This window comes from Cavia porcellus, unplaced genomic scaffold (genome assembly GCF_034190915.1).
Source record: "Cavia porcellus strain 051 isolate PalLab524CR breed Dunkin Hartley unplaced genomic scaffold, mCavPor4.1 scaffold_13, whole genome shotgun sequence".
In the NCBI taxonomy this organism is placed as follows: Eukaryota; Metazoa; Chordata; class Mammalia; order Rodentia; family Caviidae; genus Cavia; species Cavia porcellus.
In genome coordinates this window covers 20,483,674-20,507,946 of record NW_026947496.1, presented here as the reverse complement: position 1 = coordinate 20,507,946, position 24,273 = coordinate 20,483,674, and the positions used below count along the sequence as shown (strand labels likewise).

General features: G+C 42.8%; 1 protein-coding gene across 1 annotated transcript in view; it reads right to left on the bottom strand.

The window, feature by feature from the left end:
- Gmpr (guanosine monophosphate reductase) overlaps positions 1–6,171 on the bottom strand; it is a 45,372-nt gene extending 39,201 nt beyond the window's left edge. The window contains exon 1 of the mRNA XM_023564716.2: positions 5,934–6,171. Coding sequence (XP_023420484.2) covers positions 5,934–6,020 — 87 coding nt within the window. The 5' untranslated portion in view covers positions 6,021–6,171. The remainder of the gene's footprint in view (positions 1–5,933) is intronic.
- Between the last annotated feature and the right edge of the window lie 18,102 nt (positions 6,172–24,273).

Sequence of the window (24,273 nt, the reverse complement as noted above, 5' to 3'; positions counted from 1 at the left end):
CCTGTGACTCTCACCTTTCACCCTAGAACCAAGGACTCCAAATTCACTCAGCTGTGAGCTCCAAACCATTAATCCCTTAGCCTTTCAACCTCTGCAGCTGGCTTGTAATCATAAGCAGGTCTGAAAGAGCCGGAGGGGAGTACACTGCAACCATATGCTCGTGCATACAAACAAACACTTGCTCCTGTGACTTGCAAACAGCTGGAGGGAGGGCCTCCCGATGCTACTGCAACTCCAATTTCAGGGCATGCAAGACTGGCAGCTTGGCCAGGAAAGCAAGCTTAGCGGCTTAGCAGATGCAGCATGCTAGGACCTGGCACTGCAGCAGCTCCAGTGGTCTCAGAATCACTAGGACTATGACCCAGAGCAAGTCCCAGGCCTGTCCTTTGGAGAGGCCATCCCGACCCGGTTCAGTATTCAAGTTGTGTCCCTTCCAGGCTTGTGCCCTCCTGATCCAACTTCCCCAGGGTGAACCCAGTGCCTCCCATGGACCCTTATCCTAAGGCAGGGAAAGGCTTATTGCTATTGACAATCTCCAGGGTGCCTTGATATCCTGTTTAGTATCTCAGCAGTGTCAGGATCCCCATACATTAGACCCTTTGCTTGAAATACTGTGCATTGGTCATTTTCATGGCTGGACCCCGACAAACGCAGATCACACTATAGGTCAGTGACTGCCCAAGGTAAACCAGCCCAAAAACATGGGTGTGAATCTTTCGCTTCTGCCTAAGCGCAGACCTAAAATCTAGACCTACATGAATCCTAGCTTCCTGAGCATTTATCTAGATACTACTTTTATTCTTCCCACTTAAGACAACTTGCACTTTATAATCAGCCTCATGGCGGAAAGCACTGTACCACATCTCAGATCCTGCAGCCTTTCCTGCCGCTCTGGCTTCTCTGCCCAGGGTTCCACATCCGAAAGCTTCCCGATGTCACATATATCACGTGGAGGCCCTAAGCGGCTGTCAAGTGAGGGGAAACGAGATGCTGTCATTTCATGGACATCTGTGGGGCTGCATCCCTTCCTCCGCTTCCTCAGGATGATTCTCGGTTCAACTCCAGTGAAGCAAGCTAAATCGACATTCCGCAAACTAATTGAGCGACTCTATTAGTTGCAACTTTCTGTGCTGCTAATGGCCTCAAGCATTTTGACGCAGGGCTTAAAACAATTAGAGTGCCTTGGCCTCAAATTACTCTTGGATTCCAAGATGCAGCACAGGGACTAAGCTACTACACTGTGCACAGGCCTGAGATCACAATGGCTTTTTCTTGGCACTCAAAAACCTTTCAGTGGTATCCAAAAAAAAATGTTCCATGGAAAAGGGCAGTCTTGACAATGAACCTTCCCTTCACTGCTATTCAGCTCCACAAGGTGAATTCTTGGGGCAGAAGGTATAGCTCACTGGTAGAATGTAACTCAGGAAAGGCCCTAAGTTGAATTTCACATGCCTCCCTCATAAAAACAAACATACGGCAGATTCTTTGCAATATTAATTCTAAGAATGAGAAATGAAACTATCTTCCTGACCTTATCTACTCAGACACATACTTCCCAAACAAACCAGTTACTCCCTCAGATAATGCTTTAAAGACACAAGCCTTCTAGAACAAAACCTGGCATTTCATCTGCCACAGCAAAGAAATGACAGCAACTTGAAATTTCCAGTCTCCCAAGACCCATCTGAGAGGGAAAAAAGTAATGAAATTCACCCACCAAACTCAAAACTCTGCTATCCATGCACCCCTTCATGGAGTCAGCCCAACCACCCTGCATTTTGGGGACTCCAAAGTACAAAGGGAGGCCCACGTGCATATTTCTAAGTAATTCAAGGTTGTGGTTGGAGCTAACAGCTGCTACAACCAAACTGCTCTACCCTCCCACAGCACAAAAAGCAGTGATATCCACTGACCAGGAAGGCACGGCCAGTGGTGGCACTGGGGGCCAGCCTGGTGCCCATTCATGCCCTCTTCTCACCGGAACCCTTCTGTGCACACGCCAGCACCCCAGCTGTGCACACTCTTGTGTATGCAAGTCCATAAACAGTTGCCATCTGGCCACTCTCTGGGGTTACCGAGCAGCACCCCAGCAGCATGGGACAATGGTCCAGGCATGCTTTGGCATCATCTTGAAGTGGTCTGGGGAAGGATTTCAGGGTCCTGATACTTGCAGCACACGTGCCAGAAGGAATAGCAGAGCCACAAGCCTATGCCCATTCAGGTGCCACCAGGGACCCCAAGTAAGGCTCAGGACAGGGCCCTTTTCCTACATACATGAATGGCAGTGAGTAAAGCAATTGTCTAGATTGTTCATTAGCTGTCTCACCTGAGTACTGGAACCATGTCTCTTACATCTGTAGCCCTAGGGACTCAACAGTATAGAATAAACTAACTTAAGGCTAAAGGCTAAGCGTGTTCCTGTGTTCTGCCCCCAGCCTTCTGCAGGACAATGCTTAGGGGACAGTGTAGTGCCATGGACATGGACCTGACCCCTAGAAGCCTCACATTCAGCTCTCAGGCTTCACAAAAGTTCGCACACAGCAGCAGCCTCACCCTCACCGGTGAGCCACAGGTCCTACAAATGGGCAACAGATGTCAGACCAGGGCAGCCACCGACACAGCTGAAACCTTTTAGGAATTCTGAGACCATGCTTAGGCTGCCTCAAACTTCATAAATGAAAAGCTTTGTGCTGGAAACAATACATGCATTTGGAGCATCTCCCTAGGTAATCCTGACGCATTCATGCCTAAGAACAAGTCTAGTCAAATCCTCTAATTTTACAGAGCAAAATTTACACAGCCTGTTAGGAGTTGAAATGTATCTCCTCCAAAAATGATGTCGAAGTCTTAACCTGTAGTACCTGTGCAGGTGATGTTATTTGGAAAATAGGATCTTTTCAGGTGATCAAGTTAAGATGAGGTTATTTAGAGAGAGTGCTGGTCCAATATAACTGAAATTCTTAGAAAAGGAAGAAATATTTGGACCAGCAAAGGGAAAACATCTCACAGACATGAGGGTAGAGATGGGGTGGTGCATCAGTAGGAATCCCAGGGACCCCTACAGAACCAGAAGTTGGCAGGAGGCATGAAAGGTTCTCTCTCACTGCCCTCAGAGGGAACCAGCTTTGCTGGCATCTGGATCGTGGATGGCAACCTTCCAAGAAGTATAAATTTTGGTTGATAAAGCCATACCATTTGGGGCAGTACATTTTATAGCAAACTCAGGGGAAAGTAACACAAAGATAATACAGTAATTAGTGACAGAATTTAGATTTAAACCTAGGCCTCCTCTCTTCCAGACTCATTTCTGGGCAAAGAATGGCAAATGGGTGGCATACTAGCTTAAGGACTACAGTGAGATGTCACAGTCAAAACTGGCTCCCAAGAAAGAAGTCCTGTGGGAGACAAGAAATGATGCCAGCTCCCCAGTGCATCAGCTGAGGACAAAGGTCTTATCTCAATACAAAGGTCACATCCTCTGAAGATCATTCAAATGTGCCTCATGTGACCCTGGGGTACTTCAGGCTTCTGTACCAGGAACTTGACAGCTAGGTGACAGCTGAAGCCCCACACTAGGGACACCTCTACCACCCCTGCCTCTACTCCTTGCCTCTGACACTGACCCCAAATCCTTTTATGCTAGGCTGATGAAACTGTCCAGGATTTCTCAAAAGAGGTCCACCCTGCCTCTCCACTCCTGTTCACACTTTGTGGTCCATCACTGAGACTGAAATCGGGCAAAACTATGCAATGGCAAAGCTGTCATCGTCTGTTAAAACTTTTCCCAGTCAGATTCTATTCACTCACATTGGTTTCATTCAAACTCTCACTCTGATCAACGTCAGTCACTGATCACTGATTAACACTGGGGGCAAAGCCTTCAGAGTCTTCAATGACACAGACAGCTTGCCGCAGCACCCATGCCCTAGGCTTGCCACCATTGGACTAGAATTTGCACCCGGTATTACTTCTACCAGAATACACACAGTTTAAATCGCTGATTATACAATGAAACGTCTGTATCTGCCTACAAGAAATTTCAGGCACCAACAAGAAAACAGAAGAAACATTGTGAGGAGATTAGATAGGCTGAACTCCATCCCCCAAGACACTGAGGTAAGTCAATTCAGATTATGAGGGATAAATTCAGAAGTTGAGGGACAGCCAAGCAGGCAGCAGCCTTCTGCCCCGGGGAACATTAGAAAAACTAAAACTAAAATACCCACTATCTTAACTACAGTTTCCAGGCACAGAGCTGGCAAATTCCCACCAAGGTGAAAATAGGACAAAAGTTCAAGGGTACAGACTTCTCCTTGCATTGTGCACACGTGTAGATTGCAAGGTGCCTTTGCAGGCTGGGACAACAGTAACAGTGGCAATCAGCCCGAATGACAAAACCAAGCATCGCCTGACATCACACTGTTTGTTCCCTGGGAGGACACAATCAGTCTATTAAAGAAATGTTTAATGCTTCACCTTCCCTAGAAGTTTTCTGGTTCAGAAAATAAGCATATCCTTGTTTTGAACACATAACCTGCCTTTCAAACAAGTTTCTTAGTTCTATATTCTGTATAAATATTTCAAACATAGTGAGGTCACCACATTAGTCTGGCCAGAATCCCCGTATTTTGTGTTGATCTGGTTTTAGTGAGGACTGGCTACAGCTCATGCTTTGAGAGGCTCAGGGCGGCCCTCTAAACTGGTCATTTTTGTTCCAAGAGTTTGCCCTGCTCTTTAGTAATTTAAGTGACACAATGAAGGACAAGCAGAGGGGGGGTAAGAAGCCATCACGCCTCCCCCGCTTCCTGACTCCAGCCAGCCACCGCTGCTGTTGCTTCGACCAAGTGACTGGACCAACTCACTGGCTAAGACAAGAGGCTGCCCTAATCCAAACAAGCCCTCAGCTGGCAGCACCGGGCACTGCAGTCAGGCCTGGGCACTGGAGTGGAGATCTTTGCCGAGGGACTTATTTATGGTCTTGTTTATGGAACGGGAGAGGGAGCCAGCATTCGCTAGATCCACCTTCTCATGTTTACTCCTTCAGCTCCAGCCTGACAGCGTTCCGCAGCCTCCTCCTCCAGTTACAGAAGACCACGCAAAGCCACCGACCCAGCATACAACTTCGCAGGGCACCTCTGCCTTCCCGCGAGAAACTAGTTTACCCTTCAGGTCTGACCTCCCTCCCCCACCCCACCCTGCCTCCAGCCCGAGCTATTTCCAGTCCTGTTTCCAACTGTTTCTTAAGCTTTGATCTCATGAAGGCAGAAGCAGTAAATCCTGCAGCTACCAACTCCTACCACAGGCATCCCTGCCCTTTGGGCTTCCCTGGAGCTGGACTAAGGGGAGCCCACCAAGGACCGCGAGCACACAGGGCATCCCAGAGTGCTCCCGGCAAGAGAAAGTTCACCCTGAACTGGGATAGGGAGGGTCCCCCGGCACTGCAGACTTGTTCAAAAATGCCCCTGGGGGACCCGATGCTAAGCAGCACCGGGAGCCACAGCCAAAATCCTCCAGGTTCGCTCGTGTCTTTCTGTCCCTCTCAAACCCCCAAGCTCCAGTATTTCCTTCTCTTCCTGAGGGCACCTCCCCACCCCATCCTTTTTAAATCCATCAGCCACCGGGTCTTTGCTCCTCCGTGGTCTAGTTTCAGCGTCAACCTCCCCCTTCCCACCGACCCGACCGCCTCCTTTAGAATTTCAGGCCCGCGCTGGGCCCTTTATCTGCACCCTTATTAAAGACGAGTCTGCGCCCTGGCAGGGACCCCGCGTGCTGGGAAGCGCAAAGGGGGTGCAAGCACCCCAGCTTCAGACGCACAAAGCCGGGGAGAAACCCTGCGCCGCCCCTTGCCACGCACCGTACCCGCAGCACCCCCCCCCCAAAAAAAAACACCAATAAAATTCCCAGCCCCAAGGCGGCTCTGGAACTGTCCCCACCTCGGCGCGGCTCTTCAGGCTGCTCCGCTTAGGTCGGAGGAGGACATCCTTGAAGTCGAGCTTGAGGTCCGCATCTATGCGGGGCATGGCGCGGGAGGCTCCTTCCCTAGGCGAAGGCGACGGAGGCGCAGGGCCCGGGCGCGTGCGTGGCTCAGGGCTGGGGTGCTGGGGTGATGGGGTGCTGGGGTGCTGGGGTGCTGAACCGCTGCCGGGTTCTGCCGGTCGGCTCACGCCGAGTTCTTAAACCCGCCCGCCCCGTGCCCTGGGCCCCGCCCCTGGCCCTGGCCCCGGCCCCGCCCCACCCAGGCCCCGCCCCCAGTTTCGGCCCCGCCCCGGCTCGGTTGCGGCTGCAGCGCCCCAGCCTGGTGGAACGGGAAGAGCCCTCCCCTCCCCCGCCGTGCGTAGTCTTGCTGCGTGCGGGGAGCGACACCCTGGTACCCAGGAGCCAGATAGGGAAGGAACCTGTGTGTGGCAGCCTTCTGTCCGAGGGCGGCTCCTGGAGAGGTTTGGCTTCTCCCTTCTCCAGTTCCAAGCCTAGTGCTGAGTCCACCGCGTGCTAAAGAAAAACCCTTGGGAATTAAGCTGGGGTGCAGCTCGGTTGTTGAGCACCTACCTTTGCACACTTGAGGCCCTGCATTGAAAGCATGTGGGACAGAAACAATAGGCAGGTATTTAACAGCTTGTTTAGGCCATTTTTGGATGCCCTTCAGATTTCAGGCCTTGTTGATATTTTTTTGAAGTGAGATCATCTATAATCAGCTCAGACCCTAGGATGGGAGAGACGCAGGGCTCTCTGAGGGTCACCAGCGATGGGAGTTTATTTCTAATTCACTTGACCTTGCCAAGCATCTGTTGTCCATGCAGTCACTCACAGTGTCCCAGTAGGAAAAGGAACCATTTTGCAGATAAGGAAAATTGAGGATCATGCGGATGAAATAACTTGCCGAAGTGCCCGAAAAATAAATATGAATCGAACCTCTTATTTCCTAAAACTGTACTACAACCTTCCACTGCTTTTGTTCTGGCAACTGAAGCTCTGCATAGGTTTATATCTGCTCCGGTACTTTCTAGCTGGGTGACCTTGGGACAGTTTCTCTGACTCAGTTTTCTTGGAGGTTAAATGAAAGCCTTTAAAGCTATCCTCTCCCAGGTTTGTGAGAATTAAATTTGTGTGTGTATGTGCGTGTGTGTAAGCACAGTGCATATTTCATGGTCGTCCTCAATAAATGGTAGCTGTGTGGAGTCACGTGTGACCTTACCTGCTTCATTGCTTCATATTGCTAACCGCACAGACAGAAATCCCGTTCTCTGCAGTCTCCAGCTGTTTTCAATGAGTTTCGGCAGCTGACCGTAAACACAGAGCATCGTTCTCGTTCTGACACAAATGTAAAGCCTTAGCTCATCCCCCTTTGCTCTCACTGCCTTTGCCAACAGGAAGTTCGTGAAGTTTCTTGGAAGGAAATGAAGTTTATCCAAAACGAAACTGACCATAGTTAGCCCAGCCAATGAAACACGTATGACCCTGATCGAATCTGGAAGTTGGCTCTGTGTGCCCTTTATTCACAGAGTAGTGATCTTGAGTGCCTTAAAGACAAGGAATAAAAATGTAATTACTAGATAGTGTTATATTTAAAAATTATTCTCTCTAAAGGAAAGAAAAAGCAAGTTTGTTAGGCAGCCTAACAGGTGGGTGAGGGCTTTATAGACATTGTCTTAAAGAACAACCTCCTTAGGTTGTCTTCGCTTTCATATCCTGGGTACAGTGTCTGTTGGTTTCTCACCCCTACACACACACCCCATCTTACTATTGGAAGGAACCAAGGTTCACTTTACACATTCCCTTTCCTCTGCTAGAATGGCTACATCATAGCTGCCTCCTCAGATACCAAACCATGCTCCGTGGTCAGTGTGAGCCCACACTGCCTTAGCAGAGTCTAAATTGGAATGATTCTTCCATACCAACTTACTGTCTGCTATAGTTTGGCCCTTAAACATCCCCAAAGGTTCATATGTTAGAAGTTTGACACTAATGGAAATGATGGATGCTTTCAGGATGGGGCCTAATAGAAGGACATTAGATCTTTGGGGATGTGCCCTTGGAGGGGCTATTGGACTCCGTCTTCTCATCTTTTTCCTGTTTCCCATCCACCAGGAGCTCCCCACCATGATGTTCTGGCTTACCAGAGGCCCAAATACAATGGGGCCAAGTAACCATGGCCTGAAACCCCTGAATCTGTGAGCCACAATGAACTTTCCCCCTTATAAGCTGATTATCTTGGTGTTATGATTTGAGTCAAAAACATCCCCTAAAAAGCTCCTGTGTACAGAATTTGGAAGGTGGTTAGATCATGGAGACCCAAAACTCATTGATGGACTAATCATTGATGGATGAGTTTGTAGCTGAATCTGCTATTAGGAGGTAGGACCTGGTCAGAAGAACAGGACCCTGGGGCCGTGATTAGGAGGTCAGCCATATTTGTGTTCTCAGCATATTTTGTCCATCTTGACTTTTTTACTGTCTGCTTCCCAGCTGCCAGGAAGAGAGCAGCTTTCCTCTATCATTCCCTGCCACAGGATGTTTCTGCCTTGCCACACACCTAAAATGGTGGAGCTAGCTGACCACTTGTTGAAACTTCTGAAACCTTGAGCCAAAATAAAACCTTTCTCCTTCAAGTTCTTTATGTCAGATATGCTGTCACGGTAATGCTCAGGTGTTTTGTTATAGTGACAGGAAGCTGACTACAAGAGACTCCTATAAAGCCTTTCCCCTTGTACACATTTCCGTTTTTCAGTTGACAGGCAACAGATTCATAGCCCTGTCAACACAAGACTTGTGACAGACTAAACAGAGCCATGAAAGATACCCAGAATCCAGTCTGCTAATATATTATACAGTGGTACCTCAATTCACAAACAGTTCTTTCCATGATTCTGGACATGAACTGAATTGGACGAGAATCAAATCAAATTCAATAGTTAGGTCCAGTGTTGATCTTATAGGAGATACCCGCTTTGGTCCTCATCCAATCTGGTTTGCAACCAGAATTGTGGAAAGAATTAAGTTTGTAAGCTTAGGTACCACTGTATAAAGATAGGGTGGTACCCCAAATTACATGGGAAGATGATCTCCAAGATGAAGTGACATAAACCCCACTTGGTCATAGTGCACAATCTTTTTATATGTTGATAGATTTAGAACTTTTGTATCTAAGTTCATGAAGGCTGCACGTGGAATTTTCTCTTTGCTGTCTTTATCAGAGTCATAGTGGCCTCATAAAATGAGTTGGGAAGTGTTCTTTGCTGTATTTTTTGAAAGAGCTAGTGTAGGATTGGGATTAACTTTTTAAATATTTTATAGAATTAGCCAGTGAGCTAAAATTATGAAGGTTGAAAAACTATTTTTAGTAGATAAATCTCTCTCAAGACCTAGAGAAAATTAAATTTGAGTAATAAAAAGTTTGAGATAACTCAAAATTATGCTATTCAATATCATGGGAACAAAAGAATTTGTGCATATTTAGTATTTTGTGTACTTGGGACATTTGAAAAGATTTGTCCCATTAATTTAAGAAAATAGTCTTCTAATGCCAATTCAAAATGAATGTTTAAGTAAATGGCTTGAAAATGTATAAAGAGAAGTTCCAATGTATTAAGTTTACACAGATTGTTGGAACATTTAAGACAATATGAGTTTTATATATAGTGCATGTAAAAGTTAATAAATTACTTTGGCAAACTCTGCCTGCCAGTGAGTTTGCCGTTTCAAGGTTTTGCATCTGACAAGTGCTTGAAGTAACTGAGTAGCAAAGGATTAGTTATTCTATTATCGTATTTAGAAAGGAAGTCTAGACAGGATGCGAGAATGCAGTCTTTTACAGATAGCAAAAGGGCTGGGGTGAGAAGGGAGATGAGGAGAAGGCAATGAGGTTTTAAGAAGTAATTAAACTATGTTATATGCATGTGTCACTTTACCAAGAGGAATCTCATTATTTCTATATCACTGATATGCAACATTAAAAAAATTTTCATTTTCATAAATGCAATTGAAAATCTTTGAAAGCATATCAAGATTATTGAAAAACCCTTTCAAAGTAGTGTGGCTACAATTTAGTAAATAAGATTTTTTTTCGATAGTGCTGAGGTTCAAACCTAGGGCCTTACACACACTAGGTGATGAGAGCTCTAATACTCCAGCCCCTAAATAAGATTTTTAAAGAGATGGCCAGTATTTGACCTAAGCTAAGGGAGTCCAGGTTTTTGGCTTGCCTGTCTTGCTTGGCTCATACTGCATGCAGGGGACCTGTCTTGGGCTGTTGCATATAAGATGTATAATATAGTTAATGTGTATGAATAACAAAACTTTCTTTTCTGTATTTTTATCATAGTATGTAAAAAAAGAGGACAATATTAAACATAAACCTAGTGGGATATCTGAAATCGCTTTGTGACACTAATGCATCTGAATCTGGTTCCCTTGTTGCCTTGGCAGACTGCTCCAGAGCACACATAATGGAGTCCTGAAAACTATCGCTAAAAATCACATAACAATGTTAAAAGTTTACAACCCTATGGAGCCCCAGTACTACCTGTCCGGGGCTACTCACACCCCATATGCCATGGGATGGACATAACTGCAAAGAAATAAAGTTTTAAAAAGTGCACACTTGCTAAAATTAATAGTAATGGGGAGCTCACAAGGTCTGGAAGGCTACTTGTGTGAACCAAAACTGGCCCTAGGGTTATCGAGAGCTCATATTCAGTACCAGATCCTCGATGCTCCAGGCCCTGGCCAAATGTACGTTCTGAGTTCATTCTCACCTCAACTCTCTCCTATTTATAGATGAGCACACTGAAGTTCAGAAAGTGTGCTCTGTGTCCAGGAGCTGACTTTGCCCCCATGATGTACGGTCCCCAGGACCTAGTGTTATGCAGTGTCCCTACTCCAGAAACTTCTTAACCTTTAGCCTACAGACCTCAGAGATTCCCAAGTTCCTGAATGGGAAGTTTTCACTAACCTCTGGTTGAAATTTAACACTGAAGGCAGACCACAGACCATGGTTGGATTAACACTACCTTGACTTTGTCACCATGAAAATCACAGATATTTTCCTGCCTCGTTGCAATTGTTTAAGTCCCTCAACTCAAATTCAAAAGCATAATAGTAAATTGTGCTGTTAGAGATCTTGTTGTTTAATGCATTCATAAAGAGGCACATAAATTGGTCCATCAAAATTCGTTCATATTCTAATACTTCTATTTCAATGTTATTATTTTCCTTTACAGTCTCACTTCTATTTTATGCATTTAATACATTCTTGAGTTTGTATAGTTTCACTCAAATTTCTAGGCAATTCTGGTTTGAAGAAGTTATATTTAGTCACTGTGTTTGTGTGTGCATGGTTAAAAATTTTTTTGAGAAATGGTCCAAAGATGTTCGTGAAACCTACCTACCCCCCACTTGTACTAGGTCAAGGGTTTTATGTTTATTCGTGGAGCCAAGGTTTGTTGTGAAGTGGACTGACGTGGTAAGAAGTGATTCCCTTCAAAAAGAAAATTAATGAACATATGTGTATAGGGAAAAAAGAAGTAAATAGGACCCAGTGATGGGCCAGTGGTTCAACCTGAATTTGAACCAAGGGTTAAAATGAGTGTTCACTGCCCAGACTAAGGTAAAGCCTGCCAGTTTCTAAAGTGGCAGGACTTCTAGGGTTAACCAAGGGCAGGCTTCACCGCCCAGAATGAGGCCTCCTTCAAAATATTTTCAGGCCCCAGAATGGCTCCTTCCAGTGAAGAGAGTCTGTGTCTCTATTATTTATTTACTTTAATAATAGCTTCATGGAGGTATAATTCATATACCATAGAACTCACCTACCTAACATGTGTAGTTCAGTGGTTTTTACTTTAGTCACAACATAATTTTTGAGGTTTTTCACTCCCCGCCCAAATTCTGTATCATTACAACCATTTGCCAGGTATACCCCCTACCTCGACCCCCGTAGTCTTAGGCCTCTATTTGTTATCCCTGTGGATTTACCTACCCTGGGCATTTCATTTAAATAAAAATCGTGCACTATAGTATGTGATATTTCATGACAAGGCTCAATTCTGTAAATTTGAACATAGATACATTTGCTAAAACTGAATAGTAATTGAGAAAAAAAATCCTCATGATGCCTGGATGGACATTTTGTGAACTGCTCTCAGGGCACCAAAAGCACTTCATTCCTTCTTGCCATGGAATACAAATACTCCAATCTCCTTAAATTTTGTATAGTTTCACTCAAATTTCTAGGCAATACTGGTTTTGAAATGTTATATTTAGATGCCTCTAGATGCCTCTGGCCTGAAGTTTATCTAGTATTGATAAAACCCTTTTCTGGTTGCTGAAGGACAGAGAATTTTGCCTAGCTGGTGACATATCTTTGTGATGACCTTTTAGAAAGGTGTTTCTTGATTTAAGATTGTGGGAGAGTGTGCTTTTTTTTAAAGAGCACTGGAAATTAGGGTCACAACTGTGGAGATCACTCAAGGGGAAAGCAACAGGCAGAATAGGCAGGTCACCAAGCTGTGCCACAGGGCCCCAGCATCAGGTCACATCCCTCTGTGCATTCCAGATGAAATGAATGTGCTTGGCCTATCCTGGTGCTTTTGATTTAGGGCCAAGCAGACACAGAATAGGGAGAAAATATTAATTCTGCAGGGCTTGAAGAGCAAATTTGTTTGTTTCTATCTTTTTTCCTCTATTTCTTCACCTTGCTCACCCTGTGATTCCCCTCTGACACGATCATTCATATGATCTTGAAACATATTACATCTCGCCATTCCAAACTGTCAATATCATTCTATGCTAAGTGCCCCAGGTCCAAAACGCTAAATCCTCCAAAATTTGACATGTTGGGCCCATGCACTGATTTGATACAGATGGAAAATTCCACATTTGAACTCATGCAACGGGTTGCAGTCAAAAGGGAGGCACACTAAACATGTTGTAAGTGAATTTTGTATTGAAGCTTGGGTCACATTCTCAAAATATCACATTATGTATACACAAATATTGCAAAATCAGAAATAAATCAGAACCCAAAACACTTCTTGTTCAAAGCATTTTGCATAGGAAATACTCATCCTATAATTTAATGTAATCCATGGCAGAGGAAGCAAGCTAACAACCCACAGAAGATACACTTGGTTTGGCTGGCAGAGTGCACTTAACATTTTTTAGCCAGTTGCCAGTATTTAAAAATTGAAAAATCTGATTGAAAATCTAGATGGCCTGCTTATCTTTAAAAATTGGGGGGCCTGGCCAAACTGGGCCGACCCTGCCCTCAGAGGCACTCTCTGCTAGGGATGGTCACTACTGTGCCCTTAGGTGTGGCATGTAGGTGGTCTCTGTTGTACAATCTCTGGTGAAAAATACATGGTAAGAATAATGCTTTTCTAGCTTTATCTGTACAGAAAAAGTAGATATAAATTTGGGGCAAAAATTTTTTGCATGAATAAGTGTATGCATGTTTGTTTAATTAGGCAACTCAGTATCATTGTGATTGAACTTAGAATAATAAATATATCACCGAGACCAGGGGATTTGCCTTCAGAACATGAGTCTACTTTTAAAATAGCACTGAAGATTAAAACCTATGATGCTGGGTGGGGGATTTAGCTCAGCGGCATAAGTGCCTGCCTGGCAAGCACAAGGTTGGAAGTTCAATCCCTGGTACCAAAATAAATAAATAAATAAATAAAGCTAAAATAAAACCTATGATGGCTTTGTTGTTACAGTAGCTATTTTTACAATGAGTAGAATTAGCCCAGTATAATCATCTCGTTAATGCCAGGGGATGATCAGACTCTACATGGAAAAAAGTTTTGGGGACAATTTGTTTACCTTCTGCATGGGCTTTCCTTATGTTTCCTCTCATTCTGTCCCAATTCTCTGCATCCAAGGTTCCCACGTGTGGGACCAGAAATTATGTTTAGCAACATGGTGTAGAATCTTTTAAAGAGAATGAGTGCTAACAGCCCCCACCTATTTCAATAACATATGAATATCTGTCCGTATCACTGTTCCTCCACTGACAAATTCTGCCCCTTTCCGTGGCACAGTGGCTTATTTTCACCCTTTTGAGCATCCAGCTTCTGGATTCGTCCTGCAGGGTTTCCTGACATGTTTCACTGCTTTCCACCCTGTGGAAATTCCTCTTCCAGTCTCAAGTCCCTGCTCAGGCTCTGCTTGCTGGGGGCTGGTTAGACCCCCAGAGACCTGTAGGGGGAACCACAGGAAAGCAAGACAAAAGACAGTATTTATGGTTTAAGGGGGATGGGGAGCAGTTCATCTCTAGTGGACTGGCTCTCTGATCTCTCAATTGACCCATTTTTATTAATCAGCAAGAAACTAAGGGGTAATGTGCTTTTCTTAGAACAGGGACTTTTATAAGAAGAGGATAGTAAAATGGGGACCAAGTTTAGCATTTCAAACGGAGCAAGTTAAGGTTCTTCCCCACACCTGGATGTCTGCATTTTGTATATGGTCTTTGACAGATATTATCTTGTCTCAGGAAGCTATCAATATAAGTTTCCCAAACACAGCCAGAGAGTTTCAGCTCTGTGCAAACTCTCCTGTCCCTGAAACAAGTGACACCTGCCTTGGACCATTGGATCAGTCACATAGTGATGTCCCTAATATAGTAAACTATTATTTTGTAACCACTGGTCCCAAACAATTACTGTCCTCGTGATCGCACTTCTTTTTATTAAAGACTGCTCTGTCAGAAGTAACAGAAGTAAATAATCTCTAAATTAAAGTTGCCTAGAGTTTTTCTTTAGTGTCGTGTAGATTAATGAAGCTACTTTCACATTTCTTACCAAGATAGAGACTTCATTTCTTAATTAAATTTTGTTTCCAGCCAAATACATATATTTTATTTGACAGATTATTTTATATTTGCTTTTTCTTGTTTTTTTCCTACAGTTTCTTCCTTTTATCCCTCTTGTCTAATTGCTCTGGCTAATGATTCCAAAACTATAATTGAATAGAAGTGGTGATAAAGGACACCCTTGTCTTGTTCCTGATTTTAGAATGAAAGCTTTCAGTTTTTGATCATTTAGTATGATATTAGCTGGATTGTCATACATGGCTTTTAAAAAATTGAGGTAAACACCATCTCCTCTTTGTCTTTTCACCAACAGAGTAAAAAGATGATCCACAGAGTGGGAAAAAATTATAGCCAGTTGTCCTATAGACAAAGGACCTATATTTAAAACGAATAAAAAACTGAAAAAATCAGACTCCCCAAATTCAAAGACCCAGTCCATAAATGGGCATCTGAGACAAATGCACCCTTCTCAGATGAAAAAATACTGATGGCAAATAAATAATGATTCTGCCCCTGTGAAGCACAGCCAGGCTCAGCATGGCACCTGCCCATTGCAGCGCTGGCAGCGCATCTCTTCAATACTGACTTCTGCAGCATTTTTCCCAGCCAAAATTGGACTTCGCTTTTTCACGCGTGCCATCCATACGTCATTGTTCCCGCCCCTTAAAACGCCACCCCCCCCGCCCCAAAAATCTCCACCCCCGTCAACCCGAATAAAAGCTCTCAGCGTCTGTCTGCCTTGCGGGGGATCTTGCCCTCCCATGCCCGCACTAAAGGCCTTTTTCTTTTTTCCTTTCTTTGATCTTGCTTTTCTACCATGTGGAGGAAAAACCTGTCAATGAATGCATGAAAAAAATATTCAACATCAGTGATCATTCGAGAGATGCAAATTAAAACGACACTGAATATCCTTTTTATTTTTAATCGGTACCGAGGATCGAACTCACGACCGCCGCTTGCAAGGTAGGTGCTTATGCCACTAAGCTAAATCCCCAGCCCCCTGAGTATCCATCTTACCCCCGAAAGAATGACTGTCATCAAAAAAGTCAACTGATAACAAATGCTAGTGTGGCTGTAGGAGAAAAGATATCCTTTTCCACTGCTGGTTGGAGTGCAGACTGGTGCAACCACTGTGGAAATCCGTGCAGAGATTCCTTTAAAAACTAGATTGGAGGTCCTATTTGAACAAGCTATTTTTCTTCTGGATATCTTACCCAGAAGAATTGAAAACATCATACCACAGTAGTATACGTGCACCCATGTTCATAGCAGCACAATTTGTAATAGCTAAATCTTGGAAACAACTCAGGTGCCAGTCAACCAAAGAATTGGTAAAAAAGGCGTGGAGATTTTATATATATGCTACTCAGTCATAAAGAAGGATAAACTTGAGACTTTTATAGGAAAACAAATGCAACTTGAGACCATACTCATAGATGAAATTACTCAGACCCATATGTATAAGCATCGTATTGTCTCACTGGTGTTAGAAACTGAACAAGTAAATAGGGTGAAAATGTGCAATAGATATTGTGAAATGGGAAGAAACTTCAAAATAAAAGACAAACTGTGATGGAGGAAAGGGGAAAGAAAGAAAAAGAAAAGGGAAAAATATATGTATACACAAGATAGTTGATAGTTATACAGGTAGCTTCTCTTAGTTCCTTGAAAAGAAAGTTTTATGCTAAAGTTGTTTGCCTAAGATGTCATGCCTGTATCTTGTACTCTGACCAACAACTACAAAGACAATTCACAGTGTATCAAGTAAGGGTCCTACTAACCTATTTTGAAACTTGGTTTCATTGTTATATTTATTTATCTTTTCTTTAAAAAATACCCATGGGGGAGGGACAAGAAAACCCTCATTGTAATCCAATTACAATGTAGTAGCTCCTGAAAGGTACGTCGCTGTAAGATATACAAAATATATCAGATAATGGTTACATCTAAGTATGTATTTCTTAGAAGAGAAAAAAATAAGAAAAGACATAGAATGTCTCTTACTCTATTCCTTCTGGAAGTCCTTTGACCAATGTTGAGCCTGCTGATTATTTTATTTAATCTATCTGAATAAACTAAAGCTAATGAGCACATTTCTAAAGAATAATTATTAGCCTGGCATAATGGCACTGAACTACACCCCCAGTACTGTAATCTCATCACTCTGGGAGCCTGAAGCAAGAGTATCTCAAATTCAAGTGCAATCTGAGAAAATTAGCAATTAAATGAAAACTTGTCTCAAAATAAAATATTAAAAAAGGGCTGGGGATGTAGCTAGCTCATTATGAAGGTGCTAGGTTCAATACTTGATGCTGAAAATAGATATTTTTAAAGTATTGCCTATAACATTATTTAAATATTATAGCTGCTGAACATATGTCAGATATTGTGTTCTTAAACGTGAAGGTCAATGACAATTATAAAGATTTACGCCAATATTAGCTAGCATTTTTGAACCGTTATCTTCTAGACACCCTATTAAACACTCAGAGTTCATAATCTCATTTAATCTCCGTTCTGGTTAGTGTTTAAATGTCTCCCCAAAGCCTCATGCAGTCATGGAAGAGGCTGAGTCTAGTGTTTGTGATTGGTTCATTGTCTAGCCCTGGGCCTGGTGGTGTGAGTGCTGCACCTGCCCAGGGGCAGATGCAGGACGCGGTATAAGGAAGGGAAGGAGGCTTGCTTTCCCCTTTTTCCCTCTTTGCTCTTATCACCTGAGGCTGCCCTGAAAGGCTGCCCCTTAACCACACTCTGCTGCCTTGGAGTGAGCTGAGCGTGGGCTGAAACCTCCAAAAACTGTAAGCTAAATAAATCTTTCCTTCCTTCATTTAGAGTGTTGGGTATTTTGTCCCGGCAATGAGAGAAAAGTAAGCAAGATAATCTTCAAACAATTCTGTGCATTAAATACTATCATTGTTTTCAATTGATATCTGGAGCCCAAGGCATATAAATCCATTCTGTAACTTGCTAATGTTGACTCACTAAGATTTCTCTGCTCCTAGGACTCAGCTCTTAACCAGGGTGCCAACAGGTCGCCCACTGTAGTGTTTTATTAAAATAAGGTCAAGTTATGGGGAGAATGGCTGGACAGCGGCACTTTCATATTGCCAGTATTTTCCAAGTACCCACTATGAACAATGGCTGTGTGTATACTGGTCATTAATATATACTGCCGCCGAACAACATCCTCACCCTCCTGTACGCTAATCAGCATTTTTACACTAGGGAATTGACTGCCAATCCTCACCTATGCTAGGAAAGTGTCCTCCCACTGAGCTATATCCCCAGCCCTTTTTATTTTTTACTTTGAGATGCGATCTCATTAAGTTGCTCAGTTTGGCCTCGAATTTGTGATCCTCCTGCCTCAGCCTCCTAATGGCTGTGATTACAGCCATGTGTCAACATGTCCAGTTTATACTAGAAAATGTTAAGAAATAGAGGGCATATTCATCTCACTGGTTTTCTGTTTGGACCTATCACTAATTTCAAGTACTTTTGGGTGAGAGGTGCTTGCTTTATATACAGAGACAATATTGTGTATCCCTGGTGTGTGTGTGTGTGTGTGTGTGTGTGTGTGTGTGTGTGTGTGTGTGTGTGTGTGTGTGTGAGAGAGAGAGAGAGAGAGAGAGAGAGAGAGAGAGAGAGAGAGAGAGAGAGAGATGAGGGCTAAAGTCAGGACTTTGCACATTCTAACCACAGAATTTGCCACTAAACTACACTCCAGGTGCCAAATATTTCCTTAAATCACGATTCAAGTAGTTGTTTACCCTTCCCTTGTAAGCAATGGATTTAAAAAGCAGGAAAGAAGCCCCTGGTGCTGTTTACATCCAGGCTTATCCTGGGGTTAGTCAGCTCCACTCTTGACTCTTGGCTCAAAAATAGCACCCTTGAAGCTCGGTTGCTGACTCTAGTCTTCTCCCTTTCTACCACACCAAATTTAGGCGCTGGGTGTTAGGGCGCTGCCTGTATCACTATTCTGCCCAGAGGCATGCCTATTATGACTCCTGTGGAGGGACAGTGTGTGTATCATTGATTATCACTTCCAAATTAGGAGGGCTTGGCATTTAAAACCCAGGGGCTGCATCTGGTCTGTCACTCAAAGCAATGCTTTCCATTTACAGCTGACTCTCATTATGGGAGAGAGTTCTGTTCTATGTAATGTCTGTGAGCAGTGAATTAGCAAATCCTGAGCTAGTGCTCCCGGGAGAGATGCAGGAGTAGACTCCTGCAAGCCACTCTCCACAACGTTTTATTAACCTTGGTTTCTGTTGTGTTTGTGTTTATGGACAGATCATTTTATATATCCTGTTGACTCATTCATATTCAATTCATGGCCAACAGCTCTGTAACTCAGGCTTGAATCACACTTGTCTAACCCATGAGTTTTCTCCTGAAAGCACATCACAGCTTTCTTTCCCTGAGGAACACTGCAACCAGCACTTCGACCAGCCGCGTTACCATCAAAAGACCAGGCAAATGTATCTGTTAAAAGTGGCGCTAAGTAGATCATGAAAAGGACGCTTGTTTGCAGAACCATACCACAAGGCAGAGCATGGGCTTGTTCCATCGGGAATGTGCAGGGGCAGATATTTTGCTGCTATGCACCTGCTGACAGATGACAGGGAAAGAAGCCAGAGTATCGATTTGGGGATTACAAATAAATGTTAGCAAATAAGCAGGCTTTAAATGCAAAAGCCACATCCAATGAGGGTTGACTATCCTAAAATGCTGTATTACTGATTAGGTGGGCCCCTACCCATTTGCTCAGAATTGGCTATCAGGCTCTAAAGCCTGGCTTTTTTCAGCCAGAACCGGGAAGGTATTGTTTTGGCTACTTGAGATTTTATCCCCTCTTAAATCACCGCTCTTCAACAGCTGAGATTCTCATTTGCAAGAGGAAACCAGGAAACACTATTCCAATTAATAACTTGTACTTTGTCCCCACTCGCACCTGGGGATTTAAGAACAGGAACCAGCCCCAGCTTGCTTGTCTCCATGACACTGGGTTTTGTGGCTGTAAAATGCCTCTTCCTTCTCAGAAAGGGATGGAGGAGTGGCACTAACATAACACGCATGGGTGAGTACACAGAGAAGCTGGAGCCCTGTGCACTGTTGGTGGGAGTGTAAAATGCTACTGTCAGTGTGAAGAGCAGTGTGATAGTCCCTCAAAAATTTAAAAATAGGCTAGTGCATATCTATAATCCCAGCACTCTGGGAGGCTAAGGCTGAAAGATCACGCATTCAGGTACAACCTGGAAAACTTAGTGACTTATTGAGACTCTTCTCAAAAAAAAAAAAAAAAATTTTGTTGTTGTTTTTTTATTTTAAAGGCCTGAGGATATAACTCAGTGCAACATGGATAAACCTCAAGGACATTACTGAAGTAAGCCAATCACAAAACCCACACAATACTGCAAGGTTTTGTTGATGTGAAATACTGGATGCATTCCAAGTCACCGACAGGAAACAGAATAGGGGTGTCCAGAAGCAGGGGAGGATTTGGGGAGTTAGTGAAACAACTACCATTGTCAGCCCACAAAGTTGAAGAATGAAATCATGGACAGAAAAGACGTTGAAGGACTAGTGTTTATTAGACGTATAAAAAGATAAAAGCAGTAACGAGAAGGAGAACCAGGAAATAAGGTGCAACGTGGCCCTTTAGTCCAAAATTTTTTTATGGATACACAGAACATAGGAACCTGCTCAGTTGTTTAGTGGTCACCTATCCCAGATGGCCCCACTGGTTCAAAATGAGGAATGGGAAGCTCAGCCTTTCTAAACCAGTTACACAACATGCACAGTATGATGGAAACTAGTTTAAAAAGAAAACTGGTTATTCTGCATTTTCAAGTTCCCAGAGGCTCAACTCTGAGTGTAGGGAGGGGTTGCAGTCCACTTCACCTTAGTGACTCCTTTCTAGTCAAAGTCCTGGTTTTATTGCCTGCTCTTATTTTAATTCTGACCAGTGCAGTTGACCCCCCAGCTCTATCTGAGACCCTTTTAGACAGCTGCCTAATCCTAAGCTAACTAACGGAACTGTCTTGCACAACAGTGTTTAGTGAAGACATTTTTGCAGGAGAAGAAGAGTTCTGGAGATGGTGATGATGACACGTGTACAACATTATAAATGATGTGTATGTGCGAGAGTGTGAATGTATTTCTTACACTCACACTTTTATTAGAACACTTACACTTTTATTACAAACTATTCTGCTCTCCTATTTTTTTAATAAAGCTTTTCCTTTATATTCTGCATCATCTGATAGTCTTATTTTGAATCATTTTTCTTTTAATTATTATTAGGCTAATATGTATATTATCATTCCTTATTTTTAATCTTTTGTATAGTTTGTTTTAGAATTGCTTTTAGTAAATAACAGTAGAGCTCTATTTCGATTTTCTTTTAATTTTTTCCAAGCCAGTTTCTTTTTCTTTCAATAAATTAGTTTATCTAGTTTTATTGTAACTATTCTATATTGGATTTTCTTTTTACTCTATTGTGATTTTTATTTGCAGTTTTTTTCTTCATCCCTTCTTGCTATCCTAAGTATTTTTCTGGATTGAAAATTGTTCCAGATTAACTTCTCAAACAAACCTTCTCAAACAAACAATTGTTCTGTTTGTTTGCAACTACTGATTATATCTCTAGTATTTGGCGGTACTTCTAAAATACTCAATATTAACTAAAAAGAAGCAAGATATAGAAATATTTGTATAGTGTTCTAGTCTTGAGAAATGAAGAAGCAAATATAATATATACTCACATTTTATGCTTTTATAAATATAGAAAAGATAGGAAATAAAAAATAGATAGTATTTAAGATTTCACTATATCTCAATAATAGCAACAGATCTAAATAGACTTCCTCTTAGTAAAATATGTTGATAACACAGTTACATTAAAATGAAACCAAATTAAACAAGAAACAAATAAAAGTGGTCACATATAAGACCATCTGGGTAGGGACTGACAGATTGGAGAAAGGGAGTGAGGCTTCTTATATAATTTTAAGTGTAGGATCATATAAAATATTGTTTATTTTATAATAATTCAGTTAAAAATAAAGATATTTTCATTTAAAAAATTTTTTACATACATGCATAATTTCTTCCGACACTCCAAAGTCATTTTATGGCCTTCATCTTTCTCCCAAACCCAGTGCGTCTTTATTAAATACGACCCACTAAATAGTTGCCTCACACTCACATCATTAGTTTGCTCTTTCAGTGAAATCTTAGTTTATCTTCATTTTAAAAATTTGTCTTCATAGTTATTTTCCTAAGGTGCAGACTCTATGTTTATCTATTAAGTGCCTTGAGGAACTGGGGATTTGGCCAGCAAGTGGATTGTTGGATTCCGGGGTGTAGGGTGCACTGTCATGGACTCCCACTTGCCCCTGCTGAAGCAGGAGTCACGGTGGAGCTTCATATCAGTGTCAGATCCCACCCGGGTCCTACGGGCCTTCAGAGTCCTGGGTATTCCCAGGTCCCAGTGTGCTGCTCCCCACGTACAAGGAGTGATCATAAAATCCAGTTTAAAATACAATTATTACAGGAAATGGCACACTGCCATTAATCTGCTTCAAAATACTCCTCCCTTTGTGTTTCTCTCATCATTCTTATCACCTTTTGCCTCAGTGTACAGTTTATATTTATGGCAATTTCTATCCCATGAAATTATTACTATGCTTCTTGATTCACCTTATTCAGTGGATCTGGCACCAAATGACTCCTGGCTCTTTCCCAAAGTCAAAATGACCATGAAAGGTAAATATTTTGAATTGATTCAGGTCATCGAGGTAGCCAGGACAACACAGCTGAAGACACTCACAAAAGAACACTTGTAGAACTGCTTCAGAAAGTGGCAAACCCTGGTGGAATAAGTACATTTGAAGTGAAAGGGGAGTATTGAGGGGGGATTAATGGCAATTATATTTTACTGTAATTAAAAAAACTCATTCCCTGCACAGTGTATTCTGACTATACCTGCTAAATGGCTGTAGGTCTTGAAATGGGTTCATGAGCAATATAGGAATCCAAGCAGCCTAACTGATAAATTTGGGATTTTACTTATCTGAGCTCAGTGACCACCCGTGGAACCCTGTTTCAGCGCCAAACCAGTGGCACTGAACTGAAAAGTTACAGAGCTTTTAAAATAGAAAACCATAAAAGGACATCCTGTTGGAAACAATTTAGCTAGAATCTTACATTAATTTTGGTTGACACCTGTATCCTGCTTCTTTGCTGAGCAGGTTTTCTCGTGTGGGTGCAGCTCAATCTGCTTTTCTCATGGGACTTATGCCCTGAGTAATTTTTTGCTCTTCTGGGTTAAATACAGGGCACAGGATGGCATTAGTTATGCCATGTTACAACAGGTCCCTTTGGACACAGCCCAGGATTTCACAGCTCATTTGCCTTCATGAGAACACAACCTTTCTTCAGGGAGCTCTGCACATGGAACAGGCCAGGTCTGGAAACTGAGCAATTGACTGTGACTTTCCACTGGGGCTGTGACTTCCCTTGAGCTAAAGCACATTCCTGAGGCATATTCATTCTTGATACCTCTGCGTCTGTCTCCCTCCTGCTCTTCTTTTAGTATTTGTTAATATTGGCATTCCCTTTTTGGATGCCCACCTGTTTTGCCCCTAGAAGCACCATATTAGCCATCTCTACAGACTTTTTATATCCAGAAGCCTGGCATTCTGCTGTGGTTTGGAACTGGACTGTTGCCCATAGGCCCATGTGTTAGGAACTGGCTGCCCGGAGTAGCATTTTGAAGAAATGTGGAAATCCTAAGAGGTGGGCCCCAGTGGGAGCTCTCTATGACATTTCCTATTAGGAGAAATGGGACCCTGGGCTTTTTCTCAGTCGCTATTTTACTTTTCAGCTACGAGGAAAGCAGTTTTGGTCTTCTATATGCTCTGGTTACGATGTGCTGCCCCAGGCCCAACATGGTGGGGCCAATGGATTCTGAAATTACCAAAACTAAGAGCCAACTAAACCTTCTCTCGATATAAGTTAATTACTCTGGGTATTTGTTATAGAAATGGAAAGTGGATAGATATAGCTTCTAATCTTTCCTTAAAACTATGAGCCCTGCCCAGCACCAAGATAGGGGACTGTGTTCCCTCAGAGTTCCCAGCAAGAGTCCTCATGTGTCCTGGCCACCACCTTTAGTTCTTAAGGAGCCTTAGCAAGCTGGGGAGGCAAGTGCCAAACTAGATGAGAACATAGTCCAGGAAAATGCAATAATTTCTTGATTAAAGAAGCATTTCTGTACCCCAAAAGGATTTAGAACTAAGTAGAGAAATATATAGGAGTAGCAAGCAAATAATAATGTATTTATTTTAGGTCACTTGAATGCATGTGCTATTTTAAGTATTTGTTATGTTTGAGAGAATGTGACCTTTTAGAGCATATGTTTGCCTGGTGATTCCAATTTAAAATATGAAATTAACTGAATTAGG